Here is a 21,988-nt window from a genome sequence, read left to right on the forward strand (position 1 = left end):
CTCACAAATCTAGCACATCAAATTTAAAGAGCAACTCCACCTTAAAGCCCCCTGAAAATTTTGTTTAAATCTGAAGTTGTTAACATTAAATATTCGTGGCTAAATAAGCAGCAATCAAGGCTAAAGTTGGGGAAAACATCCTTACCTACTATTTATTAAGAGTTTAACACTAAGCTGATCTGCTGCAACCAGCCCAAAACTGTCACCAGATTTTGATTAGAATATTGCTGAATCCTGATTCGGGCACTTAACTAACTCAGAGTCCTGCACCTGGTCGGGTACCTGGTCGGGTGCCCCTTGGGTGCGCAGTTTTAGCTGTGTAATAGCTTAAAATATACATTTATATTAATTCACGGAACGGACATGGGTAAAAATGAACTACATGAAATAATAAAGCAGAAATTAAAATAAGGTAATTTTTTTTAAAAACATCTAAACCAGTGTAATTACATCAAGCCTAATTAGTCTTCATAATTTTAGTTTATGTGAATGCCTACGACACAATCTCTTACCCCTCAATCCATCATAATTCCAAAACTGAGAATGCAGCTAACTGATAGCAGCGGGGCAGTCACTTTGATAATGTGGACAGATGTTTACACCAAAATCAGTTATCTTTGTGCCATTTTCCATTACATCAACCACAAGTGGCAGCTGACTGAACAAGTATTGTATAAATGGGACAGTACATCACACGAAACAGCAGATAACCTCAGACCAGCCATCGTGTAAGCCCTGCGTAAATAAGGTTTACATGAGTTTTACAGTGATTGGCCATGTGGCCTACGTGTTTAGGTAACGTTACAGGTCAAAGGATTTATATTAATAGGTCGGGTTGGGTTTGGATTTGATTTAGAATAGAACGGATCAATTCCTGTACCGAGCTGTTGGGGTGTGGGGAAGGGGAATGTTTACAAAATTGGACCAGGCCTCTGGTCCAGTTTTGCAAAGGCCTAACTGGAGTTAGGTCTCTGACCTAACTCATTGCTGGTCTAGGTTTCACTTCTTAGTGTGTTGACTTATAGTTTTCTCAGGTTCTCTTGTTGCTTTTTTTCTCTGGGGTTTCCTGTACAATTGTAGTGAGTCACTGTAGCGTCCAGTCTGCCCTCAGTTCAGCATGAGGGTTTGAAGAAGTAGCCCTGTATTCTAACCTCTTGTCTTGTAAAAGCAACGATGGCTGTAGATCTTGGCAGGCAACCATTGTCACCTCCACCAACGGCCGCTCCCAGCTAGAAACCACATTCGGAGCCAGAGAAAACGTACATATAGTACCTTTAAAGCCCCCAGGTGTATTGTTTTGTGTGCTTATTAAATCTGTGAAATGAAAAATTAGACAACTCACATGGAAATAGATAGATATGGATAAGACCAATGCAGCTGCACAAGTTGTTGTTAGTTGACTCAGACATGTTAAGTTAAATGCTGCTAGTAACTGTTAACACAGCTTCTATCTCAATGGAAAATTATGCTGGCAGGAAGGATATGTCAAACGTACCCCCCCAACAAGAAATCAGCTAATATGAACACAGGTTCAGGCTGAGTTAAATGAAATGAAATTGTAGTTTAGTTTAACTTTGAGGCTAGTTTAACCTTACAATATGGACAGAATGGGAAAATAAATTGCTAGACTGATTTTTTCAAAAGTTAGCTTTGGCTCTCTTATGCAACAAGTTTTCTGGGGTTGTCCAAAGTCATTCTGGGAAACAGAGCTAGTTATTAACTGAAGTAGCAGTCGATAAGGTAGGTTGAAGAAAAGTGAGTAAACCAAAGGCACAACAGACAGATCACAAAATAATTTCTGGAACACGAATTCAGGTACTCAGGTTGGATTTTTCCTTTAAGAGCAATGAAAAATGAGACAGAGAAAATGGATGATTTGCTGCAGAGGTTATGAGTTGGACACACAATGTTACAAGTATGTATATTCCTGTATGTGCTTTTCACCCTCTGACTCACTTCAAAGTCCTTCATGAATCTTATAATTTATGTGTCTCTTGACTATGCTCCTAGCTCCCAGAATCCTCAAAGCAGCATGTGAGTCATGTGTGTTTTTCTCTGGAAATATATTTCTCACTCCCAGCTGCTGAAGAACCACTCTGGGCATAAGATAGCCTCTCTGCCCCTCACTGTGGGGTTTCCTCACACTGAACCCCATTATTTTTACCCCTGGAATCACCTTACCCCAGGTAACAGACACTCATCCACAGCCCAACAATGAAACGAAGTTCATTAGTCCTAATTGTTTGTGTTTGGTCTTCATTTTTAAAGCCTGTCTACTTTCTAAACAAGACCAATCACTCACAGCTCCTAACATATCACGCCTGTCACTGCAAGCACACTTCAAAATCCTGTTTCTGTGTCCTGGCGCTCTGCTGTAACTTTTCACACCCACGCACCCTCTGCTCCCCAGATCCAGATAAAGACGCCATTGTTATCCAGCTGTGCTTTTCTCTCCTGAACTGGATTGCAGCTTTTAAGATGGAAAAGAGAGCCTGATTATTAGGAGATGAGCAAACGCTGGCTGCAGAGAGAGCAGCAGCTAACCCAGGATGGGGGGGCTATACTCTGAATGCTAATGCAAGGCTGGAGAAAGGGCAAACAGGCCTATTGAAATGCAGAGTTCACGTGTTTTCTTAGGGTAATATTGGGGCAATGTTGAAAAAGCACACATTATGAGAGTGAAAGGTCAATTTGATGTTAGTCAGCAGGAACAGTGAGAATAACTGACTATCAGGAATTGTTGCATTTTCTGCCTGAGTGATTGACTGCCTATGAATATGTATTTCAGCACTATTTCATGGTCACACAAAGATGTTTGGGCTTGGGTACCTTTACGAGCCTGAGGGGTCATCAAACAGTGCATATAAATTAAAATAACAATATAATTCAGGTGCTTGAGTGTATAGAGGCTCCCCAGTCCAGTCCAATTTTTACCAAGCTGGATGTTGAAATTCCTCTGCCAGAGAGAAGAGCCTGAGACATGTCACATCGTTCAAAGCTCATTCATGTCTAATTACCATGGCACTGAACCATTTTCTTACCTTTTGTTGGCCTATTGAGAGCAGTGCTGGGCCCACGCTCTCCCATGCACACAGCTCTAGCATCCTCCTCCTGCTCTTCAGCAAACCCTGGCTTCCCCTGCAGCAGCCGCAGTCACACAGAGTGAATGGAGCCGCCTGAGGAATGTGGACACAAAAGGAGGAATGCCATTTTGCTGAGTGCTACCCCCCCCCCCCCCTCCCAAAAAAAAAAAAACATGGATGTGACACACACACACACACACACAGACGCACCCCACAAGTCCAGGCATGTTTAAACACAGGGGTTAAAAAGTCTTATTATGACTTTTCCATATAAGACTGGGTGCAACTATTTGAGCATTTTATAAAATTCTATATGCCATTTTTGAGACTGTATTCGACAAAAATCTCTGCATTCTTTGATTTAGAACTCTAGATATATGTATGATTATGGTTGAGGATGGGAAGACCATGGAAGTGGCTCTGATGTGATTGGTTATGGTGATTTAAAAACCTTTACACTTTACATTTCATTGATTTAACTGATTGTCTTATCAGTGAACACTAAACTTTGATTGCTTTTTCTAGTTTTACAAGAAGGAACAGGCCTGCAACAAGGGCAAGCATCAGAGGCAGAAAGCAGCATGACTGCCGATATAACAAACTGTGCCTGAGAATAGAAAAAGAAAACACCAGGAAAAAAAATATGAAAGAAATATACCTGAGGCGGACCAGAGATATTCTTAGCAAATAGAGGATTGATGAGGATATGTTGGATATTAAGTACCTGTTTACATAGAGTCTTTCCAAATGCAGGAACAAATACACTCAAAATTCAGGACATATATGCAGAAGGATGAAATTATTCGGCCTCGGAGTTGATCAACTTGTTGTTTTGTGATGAAGGGACTTGTTGCAGTCTGTCCTTTGATCTCAGTGTTCATCTCTAAGGCATATGCTGATGCTTTAACACAAGTTATGATATGTTCAGTAGAAGTTTTGGCTGATTTTTGTTTATTATTTCAAATGTACACCACAATAGCAGGATACTCAATGTGTTTGTGTCAAAAGTCTCATGTGTTTGCCAGCTATTTTCAAGCATCCAATAATCAGAGTTTTGATTGTTTTATACATTTCCTTTCATTTTTGTCATCTTTACATACTGATACTAATCTACCACGCTTCCAGCTGACTGTTTACTGTAGTTTAAAAAACTGGAAGCTCTATATGACAGGCAGCTGTGTATTAAAAACGCCACTGCAACGTTGCTAACAGGACACAGCCTGACCTGTGTTTGTCTAAGGAATAGGCCTGTAATTTTGACTCCATGGTTACTGTAACACTTGCCAGGTTTTAATCCAAGGGTTTTAAACAAACCAAGGTGCATTGGATTATTACGGTTGAACAGAAATAGCCCATTTGGATAAAAAATGTCATTGGTGTTAAAGTATTTTTGAAATAAATAATGATGTAAGATAAAGACTTGCCATTTATTTTCATTTTTCCCCACCATGGACGACATTAATTTACAAAATCTAGTGGTTTTCAACATGGGGTCTAGGGACCCATAACGGTCCATAAGGTGGTTCCCAAGGGTCCCCAGTAAACTTTATCATCGTTAATTACATCTCTTATTTTAGGGTAGGACAGGCAGAGCAACGTGAGGGATGTCGGTTTACTTCAAAGGATTTTTTTAAATCTCTGCTGTTATCTCCACACCAACAATAAAAACAGATAAGATAACCCTCTTGAACCCCAGGTCAAATAGGAGACTGCAATAAAAGAGATCTGTGATTTTGAACACTTATGGTTATCTAATGTTTCTTTTCTTTATGTCATGTGAACCACTAATAAAAAGCCCTCATGTTATGCCACAGTATAGCTCCACCCTCAGTTCCAGTCCTGATTTTTCAAGCCTGGATACCAGTAGTCTAGACATTATAGAAAGAAATCCAGGGTTTGAAGTCCCTGCTCCATGCTCCACCCCTGGTGTTTCCGTTTTCCATGTCTTTGTCCCCGGAACTTGCACTCATTCCTGGGTGTCCACCAGGGCTTTCTGCTCGCATCTGGATCCCAGTACGACTAGCGTACAGTCTAGTGACCTGTCCTACAGAAGCTACGACCTCCATAAGTTTGGAAAGAAAGGAAGAAAGAGGAAAAAAAACACCTTTACTCTCCTCCCGTGGTTTACACTGTCGTCGAAGCTGTGAAGCAGCGGTGTGATTCTGAGATTCGTGCCTGCAGTTAGAGAAAGTTTTACATGTTGTAAAATAGTAGTCCTGTAGCGTCTTCGTGTTCTTTCGATTGAGTCTGATACTCGATACAAATCCGAGCTTTCAGACGGACGACGCCTGAGCCGTGTCTAAAGTGTTTGTTTTTTTTTTCGGTGTTTTTTTCCTCTCGAAGTTGTTTCAGAGGTGGCCTCGGAGCTGCTGTGAATGAAGTATCTGTTGAGCAGAAGAAATCAGCGCGTCTCCATGAGGAAACTCAGCGTGGGAGTCGCTGAAACTTTGTCCTAGCTTACGCACACCTGACCGATTCGACACACATATATATATTTTTATTTTTTTTTTTTAGCTTTTTTGCTGGTAACTCCGTAGCTTTTTTTTTTTTTTTTTTTTTTTTAACTGACACAAAATGAAGACGCTGTTGTTGCTGTGTGTAGCTTGCACGCTGGCTGTGTTGTCTGTGTCGGGGACTTCGGAACAAAAGTTGAAAAACTGTAATGAAGTTCGCGCTGCTTACAGCTCCAAAGGCTTCGACGTGAACGATGTCCCCAACAAAGGAGTCAACGGTGAGTTTTTTATATTTTGGCTTTTTGGCCTGTTTTTAACCTCAAAATACTGTAGTCCAGAGCAGTGGTTCCTAAAGTCGGGGTGGGGGTGGGGGCCCGGTGGGTCTTGGAGAGGTGTACCGGTGGTCCCAAGCTTAATGAGAACTTTTTAAGCTAGCAAAGTTAGCAGAAAGAGAGACTGGGTAAAGGTCAGTAAAATGTGTTCACAGGTTTGTGGTTGTCCCGTTGTTAGCTCCAAACCTACAATGGAGACAACCGGCTACTCTAAGTCATAACTAACTTTAAAACTTTTTCCACATGTTTTTGTTTTTTTTTTTTTTTTTAAGGCAAAATCTTCTCAATTGTAAGTTTATGAGTCACTGAAAAAGTATAGAAGACCCTACAACAAACGCTTAAAACTGTCATTTTAGTAAATGGCAATTTTGTGCTCCTGCCGAAGTCTATATGGAAACATGATTAATCATACAGACATGGTGCTTTTTCATGTGTTAAAAGTTACAATACAATGTTGAGTTTGGGGAAAGAGGCAGTGAAACATTTGGGGATACATTTTTTCAGACCAATGTTTGTCTGGCAGCCATCCACTATTCTAGTGGGTAAACATAGTCTTAATTTAGGAAATACTTGAAGGTAATTCATAACAATGAAGAGGTATAATCAACACACAAGCTCTGCTCCCCACTGAAAGAAATCAGGCCAGTGTTTACTTCCAGGCTTCCTTAGTAGAGACTCCTATGGCTGTGAAGTGCAGTCAGCCAGCAGTGATTTAGTAAACATTGCTCTGCATTGTGAACAAGGCTTGTGATTTTTTGGGGGGTTTTTTCTCTCTTTTCTCTTTCTCTGGGTTTGTGCGATTTAGCGGTTTTTACATTTTCTGTGTAAGCACACGTTGTACTTCTAGTTCCATCTGCAGGACAGGATGTAATGCATCAATGAATGCTGCTTGGTAATAAATAGGAACTGCTCTGTTAACAGTCTGACAGAAGTGAGAAGGCAAGTCAGTTTAGCTAATCATGAGTTAATCCCAAGTAATGGAAACTTATGTAGGGGGGCTTTTACAGTGAAGGCTTGGGAGGAGCAGGGGAAGGGGGTTGGGGTTTGAAATTCCACTGAGTCCTGCATACTTTAAATCCCTCCCTTTTCTCATTTCCTTTTCATTTTTATGGTGGTTAAAATGAATATGCACACACATATTCAAACCCCTTTATTCAGTCCAGTTGGGCAGTGGCCTCAGACTGATGTCCTAAATTTTATAGAAGTGGGTCATCCAGGCATGGCTACTGTCACGTCAGTGTCTTGATTTCCACTTTTTAAGTCATTTTGGATTTTAATAATTAGCTCAATCAGGCATTTTGCCACAGACTTAAAAAAAAAAACAACCCTGTTTCCCTTTTTGTCAATGTATCTTCACCCTAAAATTTTCAGGCCCCTACTTTTTTTTTTTTTTTTTTTTTTTTTTTTGGGTGATGTGTTCACAGCGTTATTTCATCTGACAGGGGTGACCAATTTGTATTTGTCCTCTTTATTGTCCTGATGTCCTTTTATGTGTTTACTGAGGGCACAACAGCTCATTAGAATTTGAGTTGGACTTAACTGTCGCCGAGAACTTATTTTTTTCCTGCATTTCACACAAGTCCTTTTGTTTTCTGTGTGTATGTCTTTGTGATGCTAAATGTCATTGAGAGTACCCCAACATGTCAGCATTGGCTGGATTTAATTGTCTTGCATCTCTGGATTTTGAAAGAGGGATCTGAATGAAGGCAGTTTTATTGTGCAGGTTTGTGTTCTATGCACACGTGCCGTTTCCTTACAATAGATTGCTGGTGTATGTCTGGGCCTTAGGCAGGGCTGACCTCAATGAGCAGCTCTTTGTCATTGATAGAGACTGAGATAATTGATACATAGAAAGCAAGGTCTACTGTCATTAAACAGTGTTGGGGGTCTCCAGAAAGCAAAAAGCAGATAAAAAAGCCCCTACACTCTTGAAATGTTTCATGTTGCTGAGGAGAAATGGCTCCAGATGTGCAGTGTTATTGAACTTAAGTCATGTTTGTCAGAGCTTCACTTCTGAATTTTGTAACACGTCAAACTGCAAACATTAGTTCTCTCCTAACCATAACACAGTCTGTGTTTAAACTGAACTGGATGTGAGGTTGCGCAAAGGTTAGACCAATAATTATGTGCATATGTATATCACAATTTCAGTTTCAGCAGTTAATAATCAAGGAAATGGTTCATTGAAAATGGTCATTTTCCTTATATCATCTGCAGAAGTAGAAATAGTCAATATATGATGCAAAAGATGCAGTAAAATAATTTTGTTCCACATAGGACTAGAGTTTGCAATCACAATATTTCTAAAATGTGCCATTTTTATTTTAACTGTGCAGACTTATGTGCCAGAGGAGACATACTTTAAAAATTATATAGTATTTTTGCCAGTTGTGTCAGAAGTAGTTTTTGAAATGTTTGCCTCCTTTGATACATGCATCATAAATCAGATGGCTGAAATACGAGTCTTATTGGAGACCCAGGATTCAAAACTTGCCTTGTATAACCACAAACATCTTGTATTATTGTTGGCAGCACAGAGATCAGAATGTTTGTTACTAGTCAAATTTCCGATGGGCTCAGCTGAAGTCAGACTTGAGATTCCATTAAGATGTTTTAAGGCAGTAAAACTGAAATGGAAACCCTGATTACCTGAGCATAGACAAAATTAAGTGATTAAGTGAGGAACAGCAGGCTCAGTTGTTAAATTCCTTGTTGATCCCATGGTATCAATCTTATACCACTCACGTGGAAGCAGTTCAAGGCCTCAAGTTTCTTGTGTGATAATTTGTTAAGGGCCTGTGTTTGAATACCTCACTTACATGTGAAATAAATTACACTCTCAGTCTTAATGATGCTGGCTAAATAATCTAAGCAATCATACAGAATGTAAATGGTGGTCTTAGTGTCTAAAGTTATCTGCTAATAGTAGATATTGTTTATTTTCAGGAAAAGTTATATTTGACATTGTGATAAATGTTACAAGGCATCTGTTAGGTGCCGCTGCACCGCTGCAACACGGACCAGCTCTTCATGCTCATTCTGAAAGCAGAGAAGTTAACTTTGACCATATTGGTATTTGCCATGTCAAAGGCTACTCATTGCAAGACTGGATGCTGTGCTTCCCATTTTTCTAGTTCTTCAAGCAAAATCTGTTTTGGTTTACTCTGACAGTCAGGCTTGATGTCATGCTTCAGGTATGGGACAATGGTGGAGATCAAAGAGAAGAGGGTCTTTTTCCCTCCCTTCAGCAAGAGGAACATCCCTTGCTCATAATCAGTTCAGTGCATTATGACTGAAACTCAAAGTGTGCATGACCTCAGCGCATTGGCTTCTCAGTGAGCTCGAGACATTGTGCAGCTTCACATTGTGAGGGCTCCTTTCCCCTTAGCCAGTGGCTGCCTGCGCTGCATCATTACGGTTCGGGAAATAACAGGTTGTTATTGCAGTGACATTCAGGAGATAAGATAAGAGCATGGAAATAGGGCGCACACAGTATGTGGGAGATTGTATAGCTCAAAGACCAATATTTGAGTGCCTCTGCATTGTAGGACTATGGCCTGGTATTTCAACACCTATTATAATTAACTAATAAACTACCAGCCAAGTGTCTTACTTGGCTCTCAAGGTCAATCCCATAAAACTCGAATGGCCCTCTTAGTTTTATGTGAAGCACTCTGCAAGTCTGCAATTCATTACGCATGACTTTGGTGCTGCACGTTGTGATGAAGACTAATTTCCATTAATTTCTCAAAACTGGTATAGGCAATACTCATAAAAAGATACAAAGCAGCTTCCAGAAATGGTTAGATTTTATATTCAGTGCATCTTTCACTGTTATTCCCACTGCATACTGCTGTCGCAGTCTGGAAGGCCAGGAGTCAAAAACTCTCTTGATTATTCTTTGAAAGTTGCCAAAGCAACTACTAACTTGCAGATAGAAATCCAATTATGTTGTAGCTGATACTGAATCACACAATATCAGTTGATTTTAAAGCGACGTATTCTTTATTCCTATTGCTCATAGATATTAGAGTGTCACCTGAAGTCTAGATGTTTGTAAACAGATGGAAGGCATATTACGTTTGACGAGGTTCAAAGAAATTACATGTAGAATTATTTAAGAAGTTGACGCTTTGTTTTGAGATCTTTGAGTTTTTTTATTGAAAAGTCAGCATATTTTGTCTCTCAGTTGTACTTTGTGTCTTAGTGTCTACTTTCAGCATAGTGTTAATCCCCAACTGACTGAAATGTAGGCTACTTATTGGGAGGTTTTTCTTTTGTGGGAGATGAACATCAATCAAACAATGTAGAAACACGCATCTATTAAACTCCAGGGTTCCAAAATTGAAACTGTGGGCTATGTCTTTCAAAAGACACAACAAAACAGTCCTGGTTAAAATTATTGGCACCCCTGAATTTTAAGTACAGAATTCAGAATATCTTCAGAAATAAATGCAAATTAACCAATTTTGTCAAATCAAAATATTTTTAATAAAATGTCCTTTGTTACTGAGCAACAACAGAAAAAAAAGGCTTTCATATAGTGAAATAAAAATACAGACATAAAATGTATGCTTGACATGATTATTGGCACTGTTTTGATGAATTTAAATTAGTTTAAATTAATTAAACAAATAAGACTCACCAGTGATTAATTTTCAGTGTTCACATGACCTGAATTAAGCAATGAATGATGGTTTTACAGCATGAAAAGGGGCTGATTGTTTCTAGTTTCTTTTTCACAATGGTGAAGACAAGAGAGCTGTCTGAGAGCATCAGAAATGCTATCATCAAAAAACATAACAAATCCAAAGGCTACAAGGCAATCGCCAAAGATCATGAAATCCCTGTCTCAACCGTTTGTAATGTTTATCAAGAAGTTTTGCAGTCAGTGAGTTGAAGGTCTTGGGTCTTTCAGCAGGACTACGAACCAAACCACACATCCAGCAGCACAAAAGAATGGTTTAAAAGGAAAAGATGGACCGTTTTAAACCAGCCACTAATGAGTCCTGATGTAAATCCCATTGAAAACTTTTGGAGAGCTGGAATCTGCCTTTGCAAAAGGGACTCCTGCAAACTTAAAAGAGCTTTAACACATAGCATTGGAAGAGTGACAGAAACTACCAGCAGACAGGTGCTAGAAGCTTTTAGATGGCTACAAGAAACGTTTAGAGGCTTTCATTATTGCCAAAGGTTCTGCAACCAAATATTAGTGAAGGATGCCAATAATTGTGTGTGGGGTACATTTTGTGTTTGTATTATTTCACTATTATGCACATTTTGTTTTTTTTATTTTGTTCAGTAACCTTGGACATTTTATTAAAATATTTTGATATTACAAAATTGGTTAATTTGCATTTATTTCTCAAGATATTCTAAATACTGCGTTTAAAATTCAGAGGTGTCAATAATTTCAACCAGGGCTGTATTTAAAGCTTCTTTTATTCTTTGTTAATTGGTCCTCAACCGAAGAACAACACTTTAGCCCAAAATGGTTTTTCTCCAGATACAGAGGGATCAAAAAGATTCGGGTGCGTCATTTAAGAAATTGTCTTAGTCTCACCATGAAGTGGTTACAACCACCCATAAATTCACTCATACAAGTCTGTCTCATGATAGTAATATATAAAAATAAAGAATTACTCATAGTGCATAAAAACTACACTTTAGATTACATTTAGATTTTGTATACCTTAAATCATACAAAGCCATTGCACAACAGTAGAAGCAAATTCATCAGTCTTGAATCAGAGTTGAGAAAATCATGTAAATATGTACGCATACAGTCAGTTACTTTAAAGCTAAATTGTAAATAGTCATAAGAATCACAGTTTGGCAACTTTTATTTTAAGCAAAAATGTTTTAGTTCAGCAACATTTTGTCCCGAGGGAAATAAGTTTTGCAAACATTAATATCAGTGATTGATTTTGAAGAGAAAATTGAGAAAATGTGTGTGGGTTGAGATTAAATAAACACCCTGCATTAAAGCCAAAGCATGCACAGTAATCTCTGATAACATTCCAGAGTGATGGGATAGATTTCTGCAGCTTCTTGGTTTGAAACCATTCAAGTGCTTCTTTTTACTTGCCTTTATATGCCTTTTTTTTTTTTTTTTTTTTACCCTTTTGAAAAACAGGTGTTAAAATTAAAATCTGAGTTGTTTTTTTTAGTGTGTGTTTTGACATTCCAAGATTATTAGTAGAATCTAAAATAGCAAAATACAATCACCTCAGCCTTCATTGCTGATATACTATTATCATAGATGTTGACTTCAAAATCCTGCAGGTTATAGTCTTTCAGTAAACTTTCGATGTGCTAATCAGTAAATAAATTAATGAGCCTTTGGTTGGAGTTGCTACTCTCTGGTGGTATCCATGGAGATCGGTTAAATGCGGTGATAATGTGGTGGTTTCTTTTGCTCTCTGCCCTGTATATGTGACATGTTCTCGGTAGCTGTTTGGCGAGTCTTCAGGATAATTGAGTTTAGGTATCATGAGGTTGAGGTCTTGTGAACTCGGGGGAGCCTGGCTGCGACGTCCAGCATCCAGATGGGGCCAGAGGGGGAAGGAAGGGAGGGTGGGCGGCTACGCGTGCCTGCCAGCTCAGCGCTATCTCGCCACTCTTATCAGCTTCCTGCGATCACAGCACAGCAGCTCTGTGATCAGGACCTCTCATGGCATCCCGTTCTGCTCAGCTGGCAACAGCCGTGTTATCATTGATCCAAAACAAATCAGCTTATCATAGTGAACAAAAACATTTTGGCTGTGCATGGATGGTACAAGAACTGTATATTACTAAAACTACCTGGTTTAGTTGTTGCATGGATCCTGTCTGGTGCAAGAAATGATTTTGTCATTTTGGACCCGAATTAGCGTTTGGGTAGCCGCCGCCTTCAACAACTGTGGAATGTTAAGTTTCCCTCTTATGCCCGTTTAGTATGCTCCAAGTGTAGAATCAATTCAATAGCTGTGTGTGCGCACGTGTGTCGACTGAACATTCGTATTTCCATCTCTGTGCATCTTTTGCTTTGGCTCGCTCCCCCCCAAATGGCCAAGTGAGCGACAGATCAGTGGGGGGTGAATGCTGTGTGTGTGAACAATTGAACACCCCTTTTAGGCTGGCCTGCTTCCCCCCTCCTCACCACATTCCACAACGGACCACCAAGACCCGCACACAGGGAGCCCCGGAGCTGGGAACACACGGCAACAAAGAGAGCTGGAAGGTCTAACTGAGGCATACAGAGAAAGAGAGGGGGGATTTGACTGACAGGAAAGAGTTTTGTACGAGGGCGTGTCAAACTGAATATCCAGGAGAAGTAGTGGACCAGGCAGGAGCAAGAGAGCGACTGTATGTGTTTGACGCAGGCACAGAATCTGAGGAGGTAACTGGATGCATGCAAGTAGTGTGACTCATCTTCGCTCAGACATACTGGCTAATACATACGGCCTACTCCTCTTAGTTACCCCTGTGAGCACACGTCTGTGTAACAAAATACAAGGTTTTAACACAGGCTTTAACCAAAGTGCCTTACAGGACATCTTTGGCATGAGTGGTCAAAGTTAAACTTGACTGTATCATTTGGTGGATATATGTTGGTCTTTGTCTGATTCAAACTGTGAGAAATCCTGATCTGGCTTTGTGGTTTTCCCTACTTTGAGTTGACGGGAGGGACCCCCTGAAACTCCTTGTTAACATGTCCTGTTTGCACGCTGTTAAGGTCGGCCGTCCCCGCTGTCTGTCCAGACTGACATATCAGTTAATTTTCTTCTCCCGCTGCACTCTCTCTTTAGCAGCTCCTCTGGGAGGTTTTGTTTCATTCCTAGTCTTTCCTTTCTTCCTCACTCCTGGTGATTTTACCTCTTTTTCACTGTCAATAGTGGTTTACTGGTATTTTCCTGCCCTGCTGCATTCAGCCTACCTACCTCTCTTGTCTAGTGTCTGCTTTTTACCTTTGTCGTTCTCTCTGTGCAGAAAGGCTTTTAGTTGATGCACAGGCCAAAACTAGACCACATGTCTTGTTAACACACATCTCCCTAAGGCTTTGATATCACTTCTAACTCTTGGCAGGCAACAATAACACTTTTCACCTCTGATATCACGTACAGAAGAGTATTTGAGTACACCAAAACTTTGTATGAGATGAAAAAAGCATACAACATCAAAATATATCAAATTTGCCTCACATACAAAGTGTTTCGTGACTTAGCCTATTAAAACAGTAAATGTACTAGTTAAAGAAATTTCTGTCGTGAATCAAGATAAGTTGTCTCGGTGCCTAATTGAGCTTTTATTAGGCAGCCCCCACCCCTTCCATCATTTGACTCCTCTGGCCACAAGTCCATTTGTGCAACGGACTTTTGGTGGTGTAATTTTTTGTGCCTCTGATATTTGAGCCGCTGTGTCTCCATTGTGTTGATCGCCTCAGCACTGGTGTCACTCAGCCAGCCCTTGGTACAACAAGGATCCACTCACTTACTGGAGCCATATAAGCGCATAACTGCCGGTGTGGGAGTGAGGTTATGATGTAGGTGTAACTCAACCAAAGTTAACTGATTTCCTATGAAGCCTCAGTGGGGTTGATGTCTGTGTTGATAGTCATGATCATCATTAGGATTTGTGTGACTCACCAGAGGTCCAAGTGGTTAGGGAGAGCGGTCAGGGAGCGAAGCCAGGGACTTGCCTGGGTGTTTGGACTGAAACCCCAGTGCTGGGTGACGGCCAGATGGGCTGTAATCCCTGCTAATTACTCCCAAGGCCTATATCAAGACTCCCCCAGAAGAGGCGGTCACTCACACTTAGCTCACTTTTCCAAACTGCAGTTAGCATAATAGGTTTCCCAATATTTACCTAATCCCTCTGTGTGCTGCTCACTCTTTGATTTATTTTCATATAAATTATATTATTTGAGATCAAAACCCCAGGTTTTTCTTCTTTGCTTTTCAAGTCCTTTCTTCTGAGAGGAGCAATAGGCGGGTCTTTGGCAGCTTCTCATTGCTCTGAATTTGGATGACCTGTTGATGCCATGTGTTAAAAGCAGGTCATCAAACTCAAATTAAAAACATGAAGAAAACAATGGCAGATGTCCTGCTGGCTGGTGGCCGATAAGCTAGGGAAGAAAAAAACCCACACATGAAAAGATCAAATATTTTGTTAAATTATGGCTCCAAAACTGCAAATCCTTTGGTCAGTGTGTTTTGAGGGTGGTTTTTGCTAGCAGAAAAATTTGATGTTATATGGGAATACGAGTCGACGTGCCAGGAATTGACACATCGTACATCATCAGCATGGCAAAGCTTTGATTTATCAGTGCATTCAGTATATCATCAGGAAGGGTTGGAGCCATCCATGACTGGGGCCCATCAAACCATTGTACCGTAGGGATAGACATTCTAGACCCTTTGACAGTCGGCGATGAGGGGTTCTCTTCCCACTGCCTCTGCTGGTGTCCAGTTTCGTAAGACCCAACAGGTATATCAGAATCTTTGTTGCCCTTTGTAGCTTTGAGCTTCTAGAAATCTGATCTTGTACCTGACCTCATTCTGCCTGGGGGGGCCTCGTCGGGCCCCGTCCTGCCTCAACATCTGGTGGACTTCAGCTGCTTTTGGATGTGTGTTATAAACATTGTCAAAGAGCTCCCTGTCCTTAGGAGGGGTTCATTAGCTTTTACTGGCAATGATGAAATGTATTGTTTGTGTGTTAAGTCTTTTAAAAGCTCTCATATGTTTCAGCAGAGTTGGATTTTTTGAATTCTTTTAATGTGGAGATGGAGGGAGACGCTTGGATTTGTTATGTGCAATTTGCTCATGCAAATGCAGGACCAAGCCACAAAGCCTCCTTGGATAGTCTAGTGTGTGTCTCTCGAGCAGTGTGTGAAGAACATCTTAAAGAGGACCTATTGCTCAACAGTAGTCCATTTCTCTGACAGAACAACAGTGTTTGCGTAGGGTCCCTTGGTAAAGCACTTGGCCTTAAGTAAAGAGTGTTTTTCATCTTCTCCTTAAAGTCTGTTTTCATTTGTGTGCCATGAGTCAGTGGAACGACGGAGGGCTGGTGTAGAGGGACAAGCCAGGAAGGTCTTTTGTGCCTCTCCTTTTTTTTCTCGCTCTCTTCTCTTCCCTTGTGATAATCACGCTGTGCTGTAACTTGTCCTCTCTGTTTGTCTTCAAAACCTCTGCCTGTCTCTGCAAATCTTAAACATAACACTGTCTCGCTCTCTTTCACCCACATTTCCCTGCTTGCTCGCATGCACACACGGACCTGGCTAAAGCATCATGGTGGAATCTGTAGTAAAAGCAGTAAATCAAACACTGCAACTCTGCAGCTCATCAAAAGGCATATACGCTGAGAGAAAGATGTGGAAAGGGTGAAAGATTAGACTAGTTGTTAATGTGAATTATTGCGTTCAACTCTCTCTGATAGATAGTACAGTTGTTTAGTAAAGATTCCCAGCAGAATTAAAGTAGGAAGCAAAGTTTCTTGATTTACATGTCAGTGGGTTTTTTTTTCCTTTTGTGTATGAATATGTTGTCCGTACAATACTGGTCACAGGCACCCATGTTAAAACCACTGGGCTTAATGGTGTGGCTTGCACAGGTCTGAACGTCTGAATGGCAGTCAAGCCAATCACCAGTGGTTGCTTTATCTATCAGAAGGAAGTCAAACAAGTTGCAAAAAGTTTGTGTGGAGTACATGATGAACGTGGCCCAAATTCAATCTCATCCTGAAACAAACCATTTCTGTTTGAAGTATGAATTCCCCATAACTGTGTTAACATGAATCATGGCCTCTAGCTCCCTCACAGTTAGAGACAGAACTTGCGCAAGTGTTGGAATTTTGACCTTTATTTTTTATGATCTCATTCTTCGCCGCTATGCTTGTGTATATCCCGCCCCCATGCAAGACCTTAGAGCTCCCTTTGGGCCAAGTGTTTAATGTCAGGTCAGGAAACTGTTGTACTATGGTAAGATTGCCCATTGCCCACTGTAGTTCAATGACTAATTAACAAAGATTAACTTGTCTAGGTGAATGACCTCCAAGTCCTACTTAACATATCAGAGTTAATATATCTTTAACTTTGATATGTTTCAGAAAATATTCTTCACAGAATAGTCTCTAGAATAGTAATAGCCTTCATTTTCTAGGTTGTTGAGATGTAGTTTCCAGCGATTTAGTTGTTAGTGATTAAAAAACTACTAAAAACTATTTTTTAATCTCTAACACCTGAACGTTACTCAGCACAGTTGAATTTCGCTCCCAAGTTTCCACTCCGCTATCAAGAGACTTTATGGAAATAATTTAATGCTACTTACGCAATCTGTAATCAGGAGCTATATTTACCTCATGCTACTTTGCATGCAGAGGTCAGAGAGTCAAACTCACTCTTCCAGATTTTTTTGACCTCAAGTGAGTTTATATAAATTGAGCAGCATGTGAACTTTGAGGATAGGCCCAGTGTTTGGAATTTGGTGTCTGACTTGTTAAACCTCCTTTGGGAAGTGCAGGAGCGAGTTGAAACCCTGACAAAGCAGTGACCTGGGAAGTGGTGTAGGCAGGGAGCTTTTGTGTGGGGAGACAAAGCCGGAGATGCAGGGCCGGGATGGGAGAGGGAAAGAGACAGAGCGAGAGGCCAGGGCAATGTTGTGGAATCTCCCCAGGGGCTTCTGGGTAAATGTTCATGGATGACAGCATTTTGGAATGTTCACAAATGGCAAGTTTTAATTGGCCAGAGGCTCCAACTGGTTTAGTAATCAGAAATGGACTCTGGTGACAGAAGGCTGAGATTTATGAATCCCAGTATGCGCTGTGTTTGTCAAACCGAGTGTCTTTTAGACAATGATTCACATGCTGGACAAAATGTGGAAAATTTAGCAAAAAATAAGTATCTTAATGTGACAATTTTGCACTGACCTGGCTCGTGCTGTACGGCAGAACGCATGGCTTTCTTTCTCATAGTCATGCCATGTGACAAGCAAATTTTGGCAGTTTGGTGTTTTGACAGCTGTGTTGTGGAAGAGATTTTAATTCCTGGTTTATTTAAGGAAACATTATTTTATACAGACATTATCCAAATCCATGTGGCTGGCTGCGTAGCTGAAAATATTCACTCCAGAGAGTAATCCACTAAACCAAAACTTCCTTCCTCATAAATGGATTGTGAGTATTGTTCTAAGTGGGGTAAATCTCTCATGTCACAAGCGGTGCTAGTGTTTCCCAAACTCACTGCTACTGAGAGGCTTCCTCCCAGTAGTAAATCTTCTTATTTATGGATGTTTTTGATGGTCTAAGTGATTGTTCTTTTGCATTAATCTATTACACTTCTGGTTGATGCTGAATCATGGGTCGAATCTACATTAGTGTAGGGACTCATCATGTGAAGGATGGCTGCTTTCTGGTCAGCTGACAACAACCAAAGTGACATACCACTGTAAATAATACAAGCTATAGTTTGAGGCACAGTCAAACGTATACTAGTGTCACCTTGTTATTGGATTAGATTAAGGTTAGGTTCCTTTATTACCATTGCACACACTAAGTACCAGTACAAAAAATGCAGAGTACAGTAGTGACTATATAAAGTACAAATTGAAAATTAAATGGTAAATGCAGCTATGATACATCAGTTGTTTTATGTACAGTATAAACAGAATCGATAAATAGTATGTACACTGCGATCTGTGTATGTTATATACAGTATATACAAATGTGTGACAAATTAAACGAAAAACAAACATAATGTGTGTTAGTAAGGTGTTGGGCCACCACAAGCTGCCAGAACAGCTTTAATACACCTTGGCATTGATTCTACAAGTCTACAAGAAAACATAGTGAAGGATGACTCATCTGACCATATCACTTTTTTCCACATCTCTGTAGACCAGTGCCTGTGGTTTTTGCACCACTGAACTCTCAATGTGCAATCAGGGGTTTATGACCTGCAACCCTACTATAATATCCCTCTCTATGTAACTGTTCTTGCTGACACAGTCTGATCACGTCCTGCATTTACCGTCTCATTCACCTGAGGAAGAGTTGCTCTTCTGTTTTCCCTACATGTGGCACTAGTGCACGAGCTTCACGGTCATCAAATGTGCGCTGTCAACCACAATGTCCGACCCTATTAACATTGTCTTTCCCATAGATCTAAATGCAGATGTCATTTTAGTCAGTGTTCCTATTGAAACACAGGCCAGTTGAACAGTCTTTGTGACTTAGGCTCCTGCCATTCATGCCCCAACAATGAACCGTCTTTCAAAGACACTTAAATCTTTTCCTCTTGCCATCTTGATACAAAATCAGAATCAACTGGGCCTGCTCAGCAATTTTTTTATACCAGCCACAGAGCATGATTGGATGTTAACTGCTTAATTGTACCATGCAGTGCACCTGCGTGGAAGCATCTGCATTTGTTGTGTTTTTCCACCCATTTATTCAGGTTTTTCCTTTAATTTGTCACCCGTCTGTATTTATTCATATGCCTATATGACTGTTCAGCTTTTTTACTTTACTTTATGCTACTCAGTTTCTCTCTATACATTGTGCTGTCATGCATAATTTGGCCCATCTATTAAATAACAATGCTTACATTTACTCTTTGTTTTATAAATTTGCATTTAATGAATGTGGTGATCCTCATGGGGGCAGCTTATTGTTGCTGCAGCAATAGAATACAGCGAAGAAAGAAATATGGCCCTCAAAATACAACCATTTATGGACAATGATTCCAAATAGCAGCACGAGAACAAACAGAGACGTACAAATCTATTTTTATTGAGGCAAATGTGCAGATGTTTAGGTTACAATTTCGAACAATTCCTGTAAAAGATTTAACAATTTAACATTAAATGTTAAAAGCCATTGCCCAATTCAGTTACATCCCTTACAGGCTATTGGCTAGTTATGAGAGTAGCAAAATGTCTGAGTCATGGAGCCTCATGCTAAAGATTGTTTGCTGGTCCCTGTGAGGAGCAGCAGATCTACAGTATCTTTTTGGGAATATCCTGCTTAACGTCCAGGTGATAGTAGCACCTGCTTTCTTTTGGAAGAGAGAGCTGTTAATCTTTGCAAACACTAGGACCTCCTATAGCTTAGCCTACATTATTACTACAAAGATACTGTAACATACATTACTTTGGCTTTTCTGTGTAGGTCCTCGAGTGAATGTCCTTCATGACCCCTGTAAATAAAAGCCCTTTAAACAATAATTATAACAGCTGTTTGTCCGTCATCTTTTCAGTTTCTTTATGCTCGGAGACACTAAGCAGCAATCAAGAGACACACTTAACATTAAAGCAAAGTAATGGACAAGGTTTGTCAGATTCAGAACCCCCCTGCCAACACATTTCAGTTTCTTTTGGACTTTCCCTATAAACTGAAAGCTGAAAAGCAAAACTGCTATAAACTTGTCATTACTCTATTTTTGTAAGAGACTGAAGTGTAGAAACAGAGTAGGTGGAAGTAGGGCCCTGCCCTGATTATCTCCATATGAACAGCAGAGCCTCTAATAATGGTTTCCGCTTACAGCAGAATGTTGTTGAACATTTTCTCCTTTTGCAGTGATTCATCCATAGCTCAAAGTACACCCATGTACGCAGGATATTCGTGTGTAAGATAAATGTAATATTTGGACGGGTGTTGACATTTATCTTGGCTTTTAAAATTTCAATTGAAATAGTTCTGTCCGTTTTTGAATATGGCAGTGGTTTTGCTCTTTTTAATATGATTTGGAAATTGGAGAGCTATAAAGGGACACAGAGATCTTTAGGCTCACTTTTCATTGTGAAATTCAACACAATGTACCATAACTTTTAATGATCTTTTTAGACTTGCCTGAACATTATTTTGTGCGGTTCAATTTTCTATATCTTTAGTAGTACTTTTTCTCTGCACTTCTGGCGGAAAAGTAATGGTTATGTTGTCTGGGATGTCACTGGTTTGAGTCTGTAGAAAGAGCTAGGAAACTCTGGATAGGAAAAGTGAACAAGACACATTTTCCCCCTTCGTAAATTACAACTGGCATAATGCCCTTGAGCAAGAGTCTGTGGTTGTACTGAGCAACGGCCTGATGTGAATGTGTGGATGTTTGCAACCTTCCCTCCCCCTACAGCTACTCCTCCAGGTTGTAAATAAGACTGAGCTCTTACTCAGCTCGCCTAGTTAAAGGATTTCTTGTAATATAGAAGGAAATATTATATTGTACCTGAGCACTTTTCCCAACTGTATATAATGGGACACTAGTGGTTCAGATACTGTTTGTTCTTCGCTTCATAGTTTGACTTTTGCACATTTTGTTTTTACAGCACTAAACTGGTGTCATGTGGGAGATTTCTCTGCTAAACCCTGCACAATTATGGAGCCTTGAAAACATATAATCCATCGTTTTGAATAGATGGTTTTAATTTCGAAATGACACATCCAACATTTGAACAAAATGGTGCCTTTCCGTAGTTATTACTGAAAGTTGATTAAAAGCAAAGCATTTTGAGACTGTTGCTTTCAAACCAGTGATTTATTTTTTTATTTATTGAGGATCAAAGTATAAGAATTGTTTGAAACATTGAATTACCGACTGAGAAACTAATTGGAAATACTTTTTCCAAAAATGGATAACTGGCATTTTTGACTTCATTTTTAAATCCAGATATAGACCACAACAGTATGGTTCTTACAGATGAAAGAGAGGGAGACAAAAAGAAAGGGGTGATTTGACAACATGCTGCAACAGGAATTAATTTAAGAAGGGAATGACTTAGAAAAAGAAATTGCTATGATTTTTGTAAATGAAATATGCAGCTGTTTGCCTTCTTTTTTTTTTTAATCTCTCCTTTCAGTTGTGGCTTTAACCCATGCCTCTTTACTTTGCTTGTTCGAAACCGTCCACAAATTATTATGCCTATCACAAACTACATGCGTATGAGTAAAACTTCACACACTATAAAGAAACATCACGGGCTCCTCCAAAGACCACAGGTTCAGCTCATGTGATTATGCATGACAGAATGTGGAGCAGAACAGAAAGTTACCCAACAAATGGCAGCAATCCCTTAACCCCCCCGGGATAATTACACCCTAGACAGAGGTGAGGAGCAAAGGGAGAATGTTATGGCTGCAGGGCGTGCAAATT

The 21,988-nt window shown here is 40.0% G+C and overlaps 1 protein-coding gene across 1 annotated transcript in view; it reads left to right on the forward strand.

The window, feature by feature from the left end:
• Positions 1-5,657: 5,657 nt before the first annotated feature.
• Positions 5,658-21,988, forward strand: part of gpc4 (glypican 4) — a 33,129-nt gene continuing 16,798 nt past the window's right edge. The window contains exon 1 of the mRNA XM_040120050.1: positions 5,658-5,814. Within this exon, the coding sequence (XP_039975984.1) occupies positions 5,658-5,814 (157 nt within the window). The remainder of the gene's footprint in view (positions 5,815-21,988) is intronic.

This window comes from Xiphias gladius, chromosome 23, assembly GCF_016859285.1.
Source record: "Xiphias gladius isolate SHS-SW01 ecotype Sanya breed wild chromosome 23, ASM1685928v1, whole genome shotgun sequence".
NCBI classification, from domain to species: domain Eukaryota; kingdom Metazoa; phylum Chordata; class Actinopteri; order Istiophoriformes; family Xiphiidae; genus Xiphias; species Xiphias gladius.